General features: G+C 40.4%; 1 protein-coding gene across 1 annotated transcript in view; it reads right to left on the bottom strand.

The window, feature by feature from the left end:
* The window catches only part of EFHC2 (EF-hand domain containing 2), a 328,957-nt gene that overhangs the window by 113,011 nt on the left and 197,216 nt on the right, over positions 1 to 18,730 (bottom strand). Inside the window, exons 4-7 of the mRNA XM_068963224.1 lie at positions 9,918 to 10,141; positions 7,437 to 7,688; positions 4,697 to 4,810; positions 4,171 to 4,309 (exon numbers count right to left, since the gene is read on the bottom strand). Coding sequence (XP_068819325.1) covers positions 4,171 to 4,309; positions 4,697 to 4,810; positions 7,437 to 7,688; positions 9,918 to 10,141 — 729 coding nt within the window. The remainder of the gene's footprint in view (positions 1 to 4,170; positions 4,310 to 4,696; positions 4,811 to 7,436; positions 7,689 to 9,917; positions 10,142 to 18,730) is intronic.

Raw genomic sequence — 18,730 nt, 5'->3', positions numbered from 1 at the left:
AACAAATTTACACAGAGGGGACAGACTCTTTTTTAAAGAATGTATCTTAATGCTCCTTCACAGTGGTTTACTATTCATCATCTCATTTGGAAATGATTCTGAGAAAAGCCTTCAATTACCTCGATATTCACCTCGATTTGCTAGTAACCCAGATTTGGACCCAGGTTTTGGGAGGCCTGAAGCTTATTATTTGGGAGAACCTCTGTAAGACAAAAAATGTCAAATAATTAAGATAAAATTAGGCCCAGGGCCTTGGAATGGGGCCTCTGCAAAGAAAAGAACCCTAAAGCTTAAGCTTCATTATTTTTGAGGTTGAATCCACCTCTGCTTGTACCTTATACTCAGGTCAAATGATTTCAGTGGGATGGTCACTTTGGGGTCAAATAATCACATAATTTTCTAGCTCTAGCTAGAAAACCCTTAGAAATCATCTAATTCTCAACCCTCTTCACTGCATACAAGAGGTTTTTTAAAAAAAGCAAAATTGTTAGGTCAATCAAAGCCACGTGGTGAGACTAAAAGCAAACTCCACCTCGGCTGCTGCATCTGGGGATGGCTCATTTGTTCAAATGATCATTAGACTCTCAGATGCTCTGCTGTTTCTCACACCAAGAGTTCAGAGATGGCTATAAATGACTCCACAAAATTAAATATGCTTTAAGTTTTTTTGCTTATCCTTAATGCCTTCCCTGGTGGCTCAGATGGTAAAGAATCTGCCTGCAATGCAGGAGATCCAAGTTTGATCCCTGGTCAGGAAGATCCCCTGGAAAAGGGAATGGCTACCCACTCCAGTGTTCTTGCCTGGAGAATCCCATAGACAGAGGAGTCTGGCAGGCTACAGTCTACGGGGTCACAAGAGTCGGACACGACTGAGCTATTAAGCATGCGCGCGCGCGCGCGCGCGCACACACACACACACACACACACACACACACACACACACACACACACGTTTGGTTGTCCCAACCACTAAGAATTGATTGTAACAAAGTCCTCTTATGGACAAAAAAATAATAACCCAAGGCAGGATTTCTAGGTAAGAACAGTTTACATTCAAATCCATGTCCCTTCAGTGAAAGAAACACCTGCTAGAGCCCCTGGAGCCTCTTCCAACCTTCATGCTACAGGAAAGTCCGACAGGCCTCCACCTGCCAGTCCGTGTTCATACACATGAAGTAAGGAGGGAGTGACATGCTCCTGCCTGGCAGGCTAGCCAGGGCCAGCAGGATGGCCAAGCTGCCTAGCGGGGCAGTCACACTGGACTGTTTCATGGAGGAAGTTGCCTTCTCTTTAGAATCCTGAAACGCACAAAATAATCTCATCTTTTTAGGAGTCCAGATGGGATTTAACACAGGGGTTTTACATATATATCTCTTGGGATTCTGTCAAGCCCTCTGCTTCTACATAATAGAAAGCTTTCTCATGTGCCTTTCTTGGGACTGTGGCCAACTTCACCTCTTGGTCTGTCTGCCATTTTTTCTCCTCCCAAATATGTTGGGGGTGGCAATAGGTAAGAGAAGGTACTGAGGCACCCAGGCTGTATACTGCATTAGAAATCTCCCCCTGGCTTCCTCTTAGGGAGGTCCCTAGCTGTGTCATTGGCAGTTGTCAGCTTCTTCCTGTGGCGCTGCAGGGTGGTGACACCAGGTTTCTACTGACCACAATTATTGGCAAGGAAGGAAATGTGACCACAATTATTGCCAGGACTCTGTCCTGGTTTGGGCTTCAAGAATATCAAAATATAATGTATAAAATGTGGTTAGTCTTATGAATTTTTAGAGCCAGATGAATTATTTTTAAAAATTTAAATGTCCAAAGAAACTGCATCTATTTAATGTTACCAAAAAGTCAGGAAAAGCAAATTCAAAGATCATCAGAGAATACTGATTCACTCCCCTCCTCCCTGAATCATGGATATAATTTCTAGTCATTAGTTACATTAAGTATACTGTTGTTACTCAAGAAATGTTGTATAATAATGGTGTCTATTAAATGGGATATTTTAACATATCTTAGGAGAAATATAAAAAGTCAGCATGACTATAAAATGCATCATAACTTTGCATTTGCATAATTTTCTCTTTAAAGACATAATGCTCATGTTATATGAGCTTTAAAGGCACAAACGACTTTTTAAATATAATACAGTAAGTCTCTAGAGAGAGCAAAAGAAGTGAGCAGGAAGAAATTAGGCACTAGGACTCAACTGAAACTGACCACGGGACATTTGAAGTTGATACATCTGGTGAGGATGGCTAGATCCGGAGCACACTGGTAGATTTCCTCTGCCTCTGAAAGTTCCCTGTAAACCCATCAAGAGACTAAGAATGTACTGGGTCTCTCCAGTACTATGTTCATTTCCCCAAATACAAACTTTATATTCTCAAAATCAAGTTAACAAACATCAACCAAATGTTGGACTTAATATTTAAGGGATCATACGACCTCACCACATCCTTTGTATTAAGGTAATCTTTCAGTGGGCTTCCCAGGTGGAACAGAGGTAAAGAATCCACCTGCCATGCAGGAGATGCAAGAGACACAGGTTTGATCCCTGGGTTAGGAAGATCCCCTGGAGTAGGAAATGGCAACACCTTCTGGTATTCTTGCCTGGGAAATCCCATGGACATAGGAGCCTGGCGGGCTACAGCCCATGGATTCCGATTCTACAAAGAATCGGACATGACTGAGCAGGCACGCATACAATCTTTCAGTAGGTAAATGTAGACATACATAGGTAAATGTCTTCAGTGACTCATTCTTTTTTAATCAATTTTCAACTCTACGTTGAAGACTTGTCAACTCTGAACAGGTACTTACATTTATTAAAAATCAAATTATCTTTCCCAACTATCAAAGGGTCACTAGCAGCTTCTCTATGGCAGCCACTACCTGCACATTCCTGGCTCCTTCTTGTCCTCAGTACCAAAAACAAATATGCCCAACTGTGTCCACCAACAGGACTAATTTTAGAAAATCATATAAGAAGAGGCCACCAATTTGGCCCCATTTTGACTAATCTGGCATGCAGATGCAGTGGAACAAATTCCCTTAGTGAACCAAAGAGAGAAACTGAAAGTCTTTTATATTCCAACCCCTTTGTGTGCTGTGTGTCTTGTTACATAATATAATGATTCCCATGAGGCCAGGAATACTACACAATGGGGACATCAGGACACATGAGGTGGGGCTCGTGTCATCCTAGAGACAAAGCACCCTGTCTTTTAGGAAAAGCTGTGGTTGTTTCTGGCTTCCATCTCATGGCTCAGGGAAGTGAGCTCATATGAATACTCCAATGTTCAGAGAGGAGTAAGCAACCCCCAACCGAGCTCCAACCCCCAATCTGGGAGGTTGACAACTCCTATCACCCCCACTTTGCCAAGCACCAGCAGGTACCTGAACCCTGGGGTAGAGGGCCCAGGAAGGGGGTAGGGCTGGCCTGCAGGTTTAACAAACGGAGGGGCTTGTTTTTCAGGTTTCATCTCAGAGCCTCCCCCTGCTTCTGTGACAGTTATAACACCATGTAACATGCAGCAGATCTCTGCTCCCCTTCCAGCCTAGAAACTCCTTACACAACTCTGCAGCTCCTGTGTCCGCTGCAATGACCTACATCTAGTGGGTGCTTAATAAGTCACTGGCTTCCATTATGAACTGAACTAACCTGATCTGAATGGAATGAGGAGCTAAGAAGAGAGAAGCTGGCAGCCTGGCTGTGCCTCACCAGGAAAGGTAGAGCAGATGGGCACAATTTGCTAGAGAACAAAAATCAGTACAGCCTCTGTGGTAAGCAAGGATTCAGTGGAAAGAAAAGTCTTTGCATTTCCATTTCAACTGCTTGACCACAACAGTGAGGCAGGGGACTGCACGGGAAAACGGCAGCCTTTGGCATCAGGCAGACAAGTTTAAGTTTTTGGCTCACTCTTTACTTGCTGCATGCATGACCTTCGTCCAGGAAACCCCTTATAAGCCATAGTCTCTTCACCTCTAAAATGAGGATGATATTAGGGGAATAAATAAGACAACCAATGCCTGGCAGTTAGCAAATGCTCGATCAACGGTAGCAGCTGTTAGAAGCTCAGAGTTTGAAACTCAAAAGTCAGCTCAATCTTAACTAGGAATAACGACTCCAAGTTTAAATATTATTTTCTAATCGACAGATGTATCACTTACCAATTCCATATTTAGTCCTATAATAAGTTTTCGTGAAATCATCACAGTCACAAAGGAGCACTTTCCTTCCCCACACATTGATGGTGGTTCCTATGGATAGGTCAGTATCTTTGTAAAACTCTTGGTCTAATTTTCCTAGCTAATAAAAACAAAGGAACATGATGTTGGCACCACAGACCCACCAAAGACCTTGGTATCCCCCCTCTCAAAGGAAAAATGGAAATTTTTAAAAATCCATTACATCACTTACAACCAAATTTTTTAAATCAAATCAAAAGACAACCACTCAAAATCAACATTTTAAAACACTCTTTTAGCAAGGTAGTGCTACAAAATGGCAATGCAATGCATATATTTATATGTACACTTAAGCATGTTTATTATTGATAAATGCAACAGTATAGCACATACATTTATATCATCATCAGTGTCGTTCACAACCAGTCTCTCAGAAGAATACGCAACTCAGCCCACATTCCAGGTTTCAGAGAAGCCATACTGGTAACAGTAATAAAACATGACTTACGTTATATTTATCCAACAGGTAGCCATACGTTCGGGTCTCTGAGCAGCCACCATACACATTGAGAACTGTCCGGTCTGTTAACTGGCCTGGTTGATAGACTCCAGGGGGGCCATACTAGAAGATATAAATCAAATCAAGATGTGGTAGGTGGACTCTCAACATAAACATGCTCCTGGTGAGGGGCTCAAGTGGCAAGTGATACCATCTGGTTCTCCTCTATCATCCCGAGCAAGACAGGACACAGACTCCAGCCACCTTTCCCCCATGTTTCCCTACCCACTGCGGGCTGGTCTACACTCCCCTCATCCTTCAAGGACCTGATGAAGCCCTGTCTTTTCCTTCTGGGCTCTCCCATCCTGCTGGCCAGTCCCCAATCCAAACTTCTATAGCACCTACCTCAGGGTTAAACCACTTGTCATTGCTCTCTAACTGCTTCATCAGCGGTCATCTTTTCACTAAACAACAAGATGCCCTGATGGAGAAACCCTGCCTTGCTTTCTTGACTGGCTCAGCACCCTGCCTGACCCTGAGCAAGGAGGCATTTTTCTGGCTGAGAGAGGCAGTGTGGTGAGGTAGTATGAACAGTGAAGTGCGGTCAGCCTCTCACAGAAACTGTGACTGGGAGCAAGCCAGGGAGGACACTCTCCAGTTTCACCTGTGCTGGAGGTGGTCAGGCAGGAAATAGCAGAACTTACGGAAACTAATTGGTTTATCTCAGCTGAGAAATCAGAATCATCCCTGATACACGTGACATAAACTAAAAGTTAAAATGTGTGAATTTATGAGGTGTAGGGTGTAAGTAAGGCATGTTACAGAGGAAAAAACAACACATTTTTGGATGCAAACTCTCTCATTGCCACTTCTTAGCTATAGGACATGGGGCCAGACATTTATCCTCTCAGAACTTCAGTAGCAACAGTATTTACTCCTTACTTTCTCAAACGATGTGGCGTCAAGGGAATACCCACTGCTCTTGGATCTCTCCCCCACGAAAATGGAAGCACCATGAGACAGAAAATGGAATTAACCCATTTTCTATCTTATGGTAACCCCAGAGCTGGCACACAGCTGACACCTACTAAATATTTGTTGAATGAATGAATAAATGAAGCAATTGATGTCAAGGAACACTGCAAATGTCAGGTATGTCATTATTATTTTATATTTAGCCTATTTTTCAAAGCCATTCTAAAAACAGGTTTCCCTGGCTCCTGCCAACCACCTGCTATGCATATGCCTGGAGTTTGCATATGCAAACCCAGTCCCAGCCCCAAGAAGCTACATAGCAGGACTTCTGGTGGAAGACTCTTGAGAATCTGGAAGAGTCTCTTGTGATAAACAAATAACCAGTGGTTGTATGCATCAGAAATGAGTATTACATTAATCTTTTCAGTAGCACTAAGAAGTAAGTTTAAAAATATTTTATCCAAATAAATAAAGAAAGAAAACATAACATAGAGCTGTGAATAAGCCATGATGTTTTCATGTGCCTTATAGGTGTTCATAGGTCTTTGCATGCATCCATGCTAAATTGCTTCAGTCATGTCTGCCTCTTTGTGAACCCATGGACTATAGCCCCCCAGGCTCCTCTGTCCATGGGGATTCTCCAGGCAAGAATACTGGAGTGGGTTGCCATGCCCTCCTCCAAGGGATCTTCATGACCCAGGGATCGAACCCAGGTCTCCTATCATCTCTGGTATTGGCAGGTGGGTTCTTTACCAATAATACCACATGGAAGCTCTTACAGATCCTTAGATAGTGCTTTTTACTATATTATCTCATTTAGTCTTTGCAGTTACCTAGAGCTTCCCTGGTGGCTCAGATGGTAAAGCGTCTGCCTGCAATGCAGGAGACCCAGGTTCGATTCCTGTGTTGGGAAGATCTCCTGGAGAAGGAAATGGCAACCCACTCCAGTATTCTTGCCTGGAGAATCCCACGGATGGAGGAGCCTGGGAGGCTATAGTCCATGGGGTCGCAAAGAGTTGGACATGACTGAGCGACTTCACTTTCACTTTCAGGAGGGAAGCCTAGTTAACAGCATTTTAGAGATAGGGAAATGTGCTCAGAGAGGTTAATGACTGGCCTAAGGTCACACAGCTATAAAGCGGCAGATCTACAATTCTAACCCAGGTCTTCTGTCTATGGGCTGTTTCCACTGCACCCAGGTTACATTAGCTCTCAATTGGCCATGAACATGTGTAGAAATCATTTGGACAACTCATTTTTAATAGTAAAGGTGCTAAAGCTATTACTGTTGCTAGCCAGTGGCTAGTTGGTGACTACCTCTCCAAGTGGCTACTCGCAGAAGAGTCACTCTGTGTGTGTGTGTGTGTGTGTGTGTGTGTTCACAGCCCAGACCAATACAATGGGATCTCCCCAGAAGGCTACAGAGGCCAAAGGCTATTGCTCTTCCCAAGGCCATGAGCAATTCTTTTCCTCGAGAGTCATTTACCTTCATAAGACTCATGGCAAACTCAGTGACATAGGTAGTTCTCTTGCATTTGACTTTTTCCCTTTATGTGCCTTAAGCCCTGAATCTTCCAATTCCAATTTGTCATATCCTCTGTATTACTTTCATAGATGTATATTAATAGAGGGCACAAAGTGCAAATTTTCTAAATACCAGCACTAATACATAGTGACTTGTCACCAACAGTCATAACACGTGACATTCCAGACAGTGACTAGAGTCTTCAGCCCACAAGCAAACTCGGAAAGCAGTCCTGTGTCCACTGCTCACCTTAGGTAGCTTTCTCCTCTGGAGAAACAATGACTTAAAATCTCTTCCTGAGTTACGTGGCAAGACTTCTTTGATCTCGATGGTATCATCAGACAGAAAGTAATGCAGGATGAGCTCTCTACGATCCCCAAACACTGAGCCTGAGTCATCCCACACGCAGAAAAAACGCAAGACCTTCTTATCATACTCGCGGAACTGTTTCAGAGTGTCGAAGGGCTCATAGGGACGTAAGGGCTTCATGCAGTCTAGCTTCTGTCAGTGGAGAAAAGGTTAATGATAGTGGAAGTCTTTCCATAATCGCTTCTCGGATGCAAGCAGTCAAAGAACATAGAAGTATCTTTCCCATAGACTATTCTGTGATATTTTTAAAAATTTCAACTAACAACATATATGATATGCATATATAACTAGTTTCAACCTTAGAAATACAGATAATCAAGTATTAGGAAGCTTTTCATTAAACATTATTTTAACACACTAAAGTATACTTCTATAATGTTTTTGAAAACTGACTCTTCTCAGAGTCTTATCCTTGATATTTAAATGAAATTATGAGATCCCTACTTTCATTGATTATCTTTAATATTTAAATGAAATTATAAGATCTCTATTTTCACTGATAGAGAAAACTTTCTTTGGCATGATAAGGCCTCTAAGAAATCCATTATTGATTACATACCATGGGAGATCTTTTCAGTTCAAGTTAAATTGTTTAATTTTAACTTTACATTTCAAGGCAGCAAACACTGGAGAAGTAAATGAATTAAAGTCAATATAAAAGCCTCTTATTAAACTCCTAATTTTCCACAGACTTTTATATTTATTGAAGAGCTTTCTCCCTGAGGGAATAAATCCTAAAATGATTCTCTCAATCTGAAAGGAAATTATTTAAAACATTTCTTAGCTGTTCTTGGTATTTATTCTTGATTCCTGGAACAGAAGATTTTTTTTTCCTTATAAACCTATGAAATCATACATTGTTCCTATGTATTTCATATTATGCATCATCACTCACAATCACTATCATGTAATACCAGCTGTTAGTGAATGAGTGTGGCCAGATGCAAAGGGTGATAAATCATATAGATCCATTTCTTTTGGTTTCTCTCTGCTGGTTCTAAAGACTTTTGTATTTATCCAGACTCTTACTTCCAGGGCATTTGGAAAAACACAGAAATGAACCCAAACCATAAATCTCCTTGCATGCCAATACACACAAGAATATTGCCACAAGGATTTCACCTTAGATATTCCAGGATCAACAATCTATATTTCTCAGGAGGGGTATATGTCTACAATATTAAAGGATAATTCTGATAGGGCTAGGAGGCAGGAGTAGATGAATGATCCTACATGCAGCTTTTAACAAGAGATCAAAGCAGAATCAAAGGAGATTTTTATTCTAAATTTTATGTTATCTTTCTGCAAAGAAGTTAATTACAAGTTTTAGAAACAATAAAAATGAGACCAAACTAATCTATAGCGATAGAAATGAGAATAGTGCTTATCCCTGGGTGGGGGGAAGGACAGATTGGAAAAAGGCATGCAGGAACTTTCTAGGAGGATGGAAATGTTCTAGACTGTGATTTTGGGTGTGAATTACATGGGTGTATACATTTGTTAAGACCCATCAAACTGTATATTTAATTTCTGTGCATTTTACTGTGCATGATCATACGTCAAGAAAAAGAGAAACAAATGAGAATAATTAAAATCAGGATAAGAAGCAAGAGATTTGAGTTCAAGTCCTAGCAAGAAGACTGGTGAAGTAGGTGACCTTCCACATAATAACACCTGCCCTTTTGGGTATTCAGATTTTTCTGTAAAACATAAAATTTGGGCCAAGGGCTCATTTAAAAAAAAAAAAAAACAACTCTGGAAAGATAACAATAATACTACTAACACTGATTCTTTCCTCCCTACACTGGCTTGGATTAGACTTTGCCAATAAGCATCCTGTTATCATGGGAGCACATCAAAATCATGGCCCTTCTCATTCTTGAACCTCTCTGCATCTGACATCACCTTAAAGGAAGCTGGGAGTCTTAAGAAAGAAAAAGGTGTACCCAAAGCTTGGTTGAGTGTATCAGTAGCACAGGAGCAAAGATTTTCCCCAGAGTTAGGCAACTAAAATGGGAAAAGAAAAGCCAGGTAAGAGCAGGCCCAACTGTTTCAGTGTCAGTGACTACAAAGCCAATCCTGAGCTCTTAGAAACCATCCCATATGGGCATCTCATGAAGACTCCCCCTGCCTGGAAGGGCCACTCTCTGTAAAGAGAAGTGGGGGTGAGGGCAGAGAGTGAGTCTTTCCTGCACCAAAGCCAACCCCAAGCCTTCGTCCAGCCCAAAGGAAAAGAGGACAACTCCAGTGACCATGGCCCCCCAAGTCCTTTCACCTGGGCATCAGAAGTACCGATACCATTCACTGATTCTGAACGGATTCTCATCTTGAAGACTAGAGCTCATGGATAAGTCAACTTACCTCTCTCCGTGTTTTCATGTAAGGATCTTCCGGACATTGTCCCGGGGGATTTAATTTGATTCCTATTTTCGTCAAGAAGTTTTTTGTGAATGTATCACAGTCATAAATCTTGAATGTTCGACCATAAAAGACAATGTCAGTGTTGACATTAAAGTGATGCACAGTATAAAACTGATCCTCATTAGGAGGTGGGAGAGAAATCCGATGACGCCGGATAAAAATTCCTACAGTGTGAAATCAAACACAATTGTTTCATCATGTGGCTCACCAGCAAGAGATCAGAGCACATCTTTATAACAACCCTGAATGTTTTCTCACCATGGTGAAGTGGGCACAGGACTGGCTCTTGGAGAAGTAGCATCAGAATGTTCAAACTCTGAGGGTTCCACAGGGAGCTGGGGCGCCTGAGATTCAGAGTAATTTGACCAGCCTTGTATGTTGTTAGAGTTGCCTAAGTGGTACTAGGGCTTACTCTATTATAAAGTAATCCCAGGTGGTGCTAGTAGTAAAGAACCTGCCTGCCAATGCACGAGGCTTAAGAGACAAAGGTTTGATCCCTGGGTTGGGAAGATCCCCTGGAGGAGGGCATGGCAATCCACTCCAATATTTTTGCCTGGGGAATCCCATGGACAGACAACCTGACCACATACAGTTCATAGGGTTGCACAGAGTCAGACACAACTGAAGCGACTTAGTGTGTGCACACAAAGACTATGGCAGGAGGGAAGGAGAAGGGAGTATTAAACAGGGTGACCCAATGTGCCAGACACTGCCATCATGTTTTTCCCCAAAACAAGCATGCTCACTTTTTCACTTACAAGCACTCAATGTGAGCATGCTAAACAAGGAACTAAGACCCCCAAACCAGAGTACTCACAAAAATGCACTCTTGACTGAAAAAAGAAAACTACTAAGCTTCACTATGGTAGATGCCAACACCTTGATTTACAGCTTCCATAAGCATGGATGACTCTATGTTGCTTTGAAGCTTATTGGAATCCTGTTCCTTCTACCAACCTCTTCTCCCTCCGCCTTTCTCTACAGCCTCTGTCCACCTCCACCCAACCACTCCCACAAAGTGAGAGTTAGCACATGCTTCATAGTACCTTCTACTTTCAACCCTATGATACCCATTCACTTTTTTTCTTGAGAGTATGGACCCAGGGTCCCTGAGTACCCCCAAACGGTAACTAGCCACTGGAGGTAAAAAAGGCTCCCTAACTAGATGAATGTATCAACTATATCACACCATAACCAGCCAACTTACCCTAACACTGCTGAAACCTGTTGTCAAGAATTATTTAGGGATTGAGATTTTATCCTGCTTGCTAGCTGACAAGTTACCCTGCCACAATTTCAAGGATGCTGGTAGATGATATGAGATGCTTTGGTGACAGACAAAGGGCAGTTTATTACTCACAGTAATAACAGTACCCAGAACATCAATATTTTGGTACCAGTTTTCTGAGCCCCGATTCCCAAAGAGTGACACAACAAGGGCCAGGTAACTTCTGCACACTGCACACTACAGGACAGGAACCCTGAGCTGAGGGAAACTGAATCTTTTGTAATGGACAATAAGCATCCCTGCCTTTTGTCTCAGAGGGAGAGATTATCTTTATTAATGCATGCATGCTCAATGACTCAGTTGTGTTCAATCCTTTGTAACCCCATGGACTGTAGAATAATGGAACAGAAAACCCACCAGGCTTCTCTGTCCATGGGATTCTCCAGGCAAGAATACTGGAATGGGTTGCCATTTCCTTCTCTAGGGGTTTCTACCAACCCAAGGAGAAAACCTGGATCTCCTGTGTCTCCTGCATTGCAGGCAGATTCTTTACTGTCTGAGCCACTGGAGAAGTCCCCTATCTTTACTAGACTGTACAGTAAACATGTCTGCCCTTTATTCTGGAGGGAGACATCACCTCTGTTTTCCAAGGCTGTGAGCAAACTTGCCTTTTGCTCCAGAAGGAGAGACTACCTTTGTCTTCCAAAGCTGTGTGCTATATCAACATTCTTGAAAAGATAATCCAGAACAAAGAGCAGTCAGTGTCTCTGCTTGCAAGATTCACAGAAATGCAAGATAACCATGGAGGAATGTCTCTCAACATCTGTAAACTGACTTAAGCCTGGGAATCTACTCTAGGAGCAAAGACAAAAGAAGAAAAAGCAAGCAGAGCAAACTGAGGGTCTAATGGTTCAAGAAAAATTGGCTTGTGTAACCTGTACCATAATGGAGGCATTTTATTATAAAGATGTCAAGCAATCTTCCTCATATTTTCTATAGCACTGAGAATAGTGTCTTTTCCCAAAGTCTAGAAATACTTAGAAATTATTCATTCCTTATTCATTAAAGAACATTTAATGAATATCTTTATGTGCCAGGAACTGTGTTGAGCTCTGTTCCATTATTCTACTAATCATCTTTTCATTCTGTTGAGGGGAAATTAACTAAAATCATTTTCATCTTCTTTTCTTTGTAGCAATTTTTAATTACTTGCTACATTAAATTAAAATAATAAAACTGTAAAATTAAAACTGGCCTAGAATATTTTTAAATGTACTACATAAAAGATGATATAATTTTACTGCAAAAAATTATACTTCAATTAGCCCTTAATTCATGCCACTGAAAACAGTATGCAAATTATTTAATCATTCAAGATTAGACATTTAGAACAAATTGCATACTTGAACACCCTTATAAAAGCATGGGCATTCCAGGTACTTTCACAAACCATTATATATCTCTTTAAAAATACTTATATTTTTAAGTATAGCTGACAGCTTTTAAAATATATAAGATTTATTCAACAGCCAAGAGTTTCTTCAGGAATTCCATCTATCTTGCATGTGTACTTCATTATAGAAATTCAAATAAGCAAATTAGTGCTGATTTCTCTTTAGTAAGACTTCAAATAGGAGCCCTATATTTTTCTAAGTGGGAAGAACTGGCCCACCCATTAAACTTTTAAATAATAATCATTATAATCAACATCATACCCCTAGGATATGCTTTCATATATTCTTCTCATTTAATCTTAAATAATTGCACGATGCAGATAATGCATGAAATGCAAATACTCAGTTTATGGATGAGAAAACTCAAGATGGTTAAGTGACGTGCCCAAGGTTATGCACTCACAAATGGCAGAAAAGTGTCTTGAACCTGGGTTTTTCAAGCCCTAAGTAAGCACCATTGCTCCACAGTCTACACTGAACTGTATTTCACTGTACTACAGCCACAAGTTACCTAAGTGGAGGAGAGGAGGGAATATCTCAGGCAAAACAGGCTAGAAATGTGAAGAAGAGCAGCCAGCCACTGTGAAAGAGATGATGGAGCCACTCTTCCAAAAGAACAGCCTCTCTCTTCCCTAAGAGTTTGTTTCTGGAGAGGGCCCATTTGTCAGTGGCAACAATTCCCCCCTCCAGAGTCAACACCACTGCATCAGCTGTCCCTCCTTGCAGAGCCTGTGTCTCTGCAACCTCCACATGCTTTCTTATGTTAGGTCCTGCATTCTTCTCCCTAGATGGTTCTTACAAGAAGCCAGGGGACTGGCAATTCATTTCACAGTACACCTGTGGCACATTCATGTTGCTATGTGGCAAAACCAATACAATATTGTAAAGTAATTAGCCTCCAATTAAAATAAATAAATTTATATTAAAAAAATAATAAAAGAAAAGAAGCCAGGGGAGTTCCTTGTGGTAACAAGAGAGAATCTGGACCATCCACGGGTTGAAAAGAGAAGGCAGATCTAACACTAAATAAGAACATTTTAATAACAAGAAATCCAAGGTCATAATTCCATGTTAATCAAAAACTAACGGGGGGCATTTGAAAGGTAGTCACACATGAGAGTTTTCACAAATATTAGTAGGATCTCTCAACTGTGTCCTTTGGGGACTGAAATTTCTATTTATTGGTATTTGTATGGTTATAGTCTTTCATGATAAATGGCAGAAACCACCAGTAGGTTGTTCTTCTGAATATCAAAGAAATATGCAGGATGCCATGTCTTTAGCACATGTTGAAGAGCACCTGAGATCAACGTATATAACATGACAAAATGGAAAGTGGGAAGTGTTAGTCAGTCAGTCATGTCTGACTCTTTGGGACCCCATGGAAAAACAACAACAAAAGTACTGTATCTGCCCTGAAATTTTCAGATGTTTATTTTCTTAATTGGCCCATAAAGACAATTTGGGGAGATAGCCAGGCATCAGATGTCTGCTTTTCAGCTCTTCCTTATCTTCATATTTTACATGTCTTTCTTTTTAAAGGTCCTGCTCTCTGATTATATTCTACAAGCTTTAACTTTCTAACATTTCCCTGTGGTTTAGATTAAAATGATGATATATTCATTTATGTTGAATGTGTTTTCATTTCGTTCAGTTGGGAATTGCTTTAGATCTTTGCTCATACTACTAAATTTAGTTTTTAGGAATTCACCTTCAAGAATTAAGACTCCAATCTCTTACCTCTAACTTAAGTGTGTTTAGTTCATTTTAGTAACACTGCAGACTTAATGTTAATGAATATACAAGTGGAATTGCCACTTGTCATGTCCGGCTCAGCTGGTAAAGAATCTGCCTGCAATGCGGGAGATCTGGGTTCAATCCCTGGGTTGGGAAGATCCCCTGGAGAAAGGAAAGGCTACCCACTCCAGTATTCTGTCCTAGAGAATTCCATGGACTGCATAGTCCATGGGATGGCAAAGAGTAAGACACGACTGAGCGACTTTCACTTTCAGTTTTCATATCTACTAAAGTTTATATCCTAAAAATATTGAGACTACTTATTGTGATCAGAAATGACAGAGTATCTTTTCCTCTTTTGTTCACTCCTTCACTAAAATTAGCATTCCACTTTCAATTTTATAAAACATCATCTTCGTGGAGTTTGATTTCATGGGAATAACTTTTTAAATATAGTTGGCCTGATACTTAGTCTTACAGCAAAAGAATAAAAATTTCTGAATTCTGTATCTCTGATCATTATCCTATGCATCTCCCCTTAGCCACTGAATGAGCCCCAAATGATGGCATGTTGGGTGTTCTGTCCTCTTACATTACCACCTTCTTGCCTAGTTTTCCTCACACATTCTATATCTGCTCCCAAATACCTCCCAACTCCTCTCCTCACTGGGGCTTCCCTGTGGCTCAGAGGGTAAAGAATTTACCTGCAATGCAGGGGACATGGGTTTGATCCCTAGGTCAGGAATATCCCCTGGAGAAGGCAATGGCTACCCACTCCAGTATTCTTGCCTGGAGAACTCCATGGACAGAGAAGCTGGCAGGCTACAGTCTATGGGATCACAAAGAGTTGGCCACAACTGAGTGACTGACACTGTCCTCACCACTCTCCTACCTCTTCATCTCATGCTGTTCCTTCTGACTAACATGCCTTCCTCTTCTATCTTTATCTGGAGAAACTTTTGAGGTACTACTCAAATGCCTTATCCTCTAATGGATACTGGTATTTCCACCTCTGACTCCTCAAAGTACCTAATATAATTCATGATGCCTGCATTGTGCTATCATTGTCTATCACTTTCCCTTTCCTTTTTCACTCCCTCCTTTTCTTTCTTCTTTTCTTCATCAAACTTACTGAACAGCCACCATGCACCAAGCACCTATCTTCACAGACAATGGCTTACCTCCACTCCTAAATTTTACTCAGCTCCATTTAGTGACAATTCCCTCCCCAAGGTCTACCCTCTGGGGCTGCCAGATTTAGCAAATTGAAAAAGATGAGATGCCTGGTTAAACTTGAATTTCAGATAAATAATGAATAATTTTTAGTATAGGTATGTTCCATACAATGTTGGGGGATGGTGGGGCATAGTTATACTAAGAACTTCAAATTTAACCAGGTATCCTGTATTTTATCTGGCAACCTTACTATCACCCCACCAGTCTACTTTGCTGCTGCTGCTGCTAAGTCACCTCAGTCGTGTCCGACTCTGTGCGACCTGAGAGACAGCAGCCCACCAAGTCCTCCGTCCCTGGGCTTCTCCAGGCAAGAACACTAGAGTGGGTTGCCATTTCCTTCTCCAGTGCATGACAGTGAAAAGTGAAAGTGAAGTCACTCAGTCATGTCCAACTCTTAGCGACCCCATGGACTGCAGCCTACCAGGCTCCTCCGTCCATGGGATTTTTCAGGCAAGAGTACTGGAGTGGGTTGCCATTGCCTTCTCCTCCAGTCTACTTTATGGGATGTATATTTAGATACAGCATATGCCCAGTATAAATAAATGCCTTCTATTTTGTGATTACATTTGCCTGATTCAGGTAGATCATCTTAAAGTATAAAATGTAAATATATATAGTACACATTATAGTACATCTATACTTTATATACAGATATATACGTATGAAATACTACCCCGTTGAAGAACCAATACAAATCATTAGTGGAGATCAATATTCTTAACCAAGGATACACTGAGAATCAAGTAGAAGTTATTGCTTGACCCCAGGCCTACCGAATCAGAAATTCTGGGGGTGGATCAGGAGATTCTGATGATGGCACTCCAGTGAGAACTGGTACAGACCCTACCAGAAACTCATGGCATATTTTTAATGGTTATCTTTTCCTTACACTAGATTAGTTTGGACTTGGCAGCATCTGACAAATAATTGTCCTGTTAGACAATCAGAGGTAAAACTATTGGGATCAACCCGACATTCTTGGCTTAGCATCACATTGTTTTAACTATACTCCAGCAGAACAGCAACAAATTCTGTAAATATAATGCATCTACCCAAAAGAGAATGATGCCCTGGCAAGGAATGAAAGCAAGTCTTGACGTGCCTCAGTGACTTGACTTTTCACACACATCTTTCTGCCAACAAGGATTTGTGAATATGTTATTCTGATGAGGAGCTTCACAAAATTGAATGCCTACTTTGGCACCGTGCTAAGGGATGCCTCTTTTATTTCTGGCTTATTTCAAATTCCCCTCTCCTTGAAAAAAATTACATGATAAAAGAAGCAGCTAGAAAGGGAGGCTATAATTCATCCAGGTGCACTCATTTCTGAATGGTTGGCTCTACTGAAAAAAACTGGTGCATCTAACCTCCCAGTTCATTCAGAAAATATCAAAACCCTATGTAAGTAACAGGAGCACTGTCAGTGCCCAGCACCTAAATGTGACCCTTAACCTCTTCAAAGGTTCCATATGTGCAAAAAAGCAGTCCCAGGCCACTCAAAGGGCAGATGAAACACTGCCTACCCATCCCACCGAGCTTGAGCCCCTGGCTCAGTATACTCACTTCCCCCCTCCCAATTGTTTAATTTAGGAAAGCTTGAAGAAGACATACAATGAATTTGCAAAGTATCCTCTGTCCTTAACAAGAATCATATTAAATATTTCAAGAGAGACTGCTCTGTCTCTGAATGAAGCCTGATGATACAGCAGTTATTTCTGTTTGTTTTCCACAGGACTTGTAATAGCCCGCTAGGTATCTCCACTTTGCTAACAAATTCAGCCTTGTTACATATCGTGATTACTATGTATTCTGTTCATACCATTTGATATGTCTCAATTAGTGAAATGTCCTGATCAGAGTGAGCCAATCAAAATTCTGAAAGAGACTTTAAAGTTATCTTTTCCTAAGGTTCACCCCCTCCCCGAGTCTTTATGAACAACATTCCCTCCTATTACATAAAAATTATTTTCAAATCAATCATTATAACTACCTTCAATTTGCCTTTGGAATCTGCCTATGTGAGATTTAAAATCAAGAGGCTTGGAGAATCAAAAGGTCTTAATAAAAGCCTTTCCAAGATCCTCATAGAGGTTACATTTCATTTTTCTTCTTCAAGTTTAATAAAACTAAGATTCACTGGACAGGGGCCAGTGAGCTACAGATAATATGAACTTTTGTCTTAAGTAATAATAAAAACATAATGCAAGTCATGAATGCAGGTTCAGGATGTCCTATGACCTCCAGTCCATCACTTGTGTAAACCTTATGTCATGTGAGGAGGTAATAAAAAAATAAGCAAAGCTTAGTTAGGGAATATCAGAGTAAAGCATTTAAGAGAAAATTTACAAGAAAATACTTTTTTTGCTAAAACAATAACATCACTTACTTAAACAAATGAACTTAGGCAAAATAGATGTTCATGGAAATTAAAAGCTGTAAATTTTCTTAATATTTTGAAATAAGTATTTAAATGTTTTCTAATACATTATTGTCAATATTTAAGAACTGCATTATATATGTTTTAAATGACCATAAATAGACCTATAAATATATGATATTGTTTATATATGGAATCTAAAAAAATAATACAAATGAACTTATTTACAAGATAGACGTAGAGACACAGATGTAGAAAACAATCTTACAGTTACTAGATGGGGGAGAGAGAGAGAAATTGGGAGATTGAGATTGATATATACATATTACTATACATAAAACAGAAAACTAATAAGAACATACTTAGCACAGGGAACTCTACTTAATATTCTGTAATGACCTGTATGGGAAAAAAAAATCCTTAAAAAAGAGTGGATATATGTATATGTAACTGATTTGCTTTGCTGTATACCTGAAACTAACATAACATTATAAATCAATTATACATCAATACAATTTTTTTAAGTATAAAGTTCTCTCGTTCCTTTACAAAATAAAATGTCACACTTCAACCTTAAAAGTTTGTGAAAATCTTTTCTTAAATATCAAAGCATTTCTATGTTTTCTAAAAGATTCATCATTAAGCCATAGATTCTCCAAATAAATGACACAACAGAGAGAGAGGATCATTGCCTACCCCAGGCAGGGTAGTCCTCTGACCC

Source organism: Capricornis sumatraensis, chromosome X (assembly GCF_032405125.1).
Source record: "Capricornis sumatraensis isolate serow.1 chromosome X, serow.2, whole genome shotgun sequence".
NCBI lineage: Eukaryota > Metazoa > Chordata > Mammalia > Artiodactyla > Bovidae > Capricornis > Capricornis sumatraensis.
This window is presented reverse-complemented; position numbering and strand designations above follow the sequence as displayed.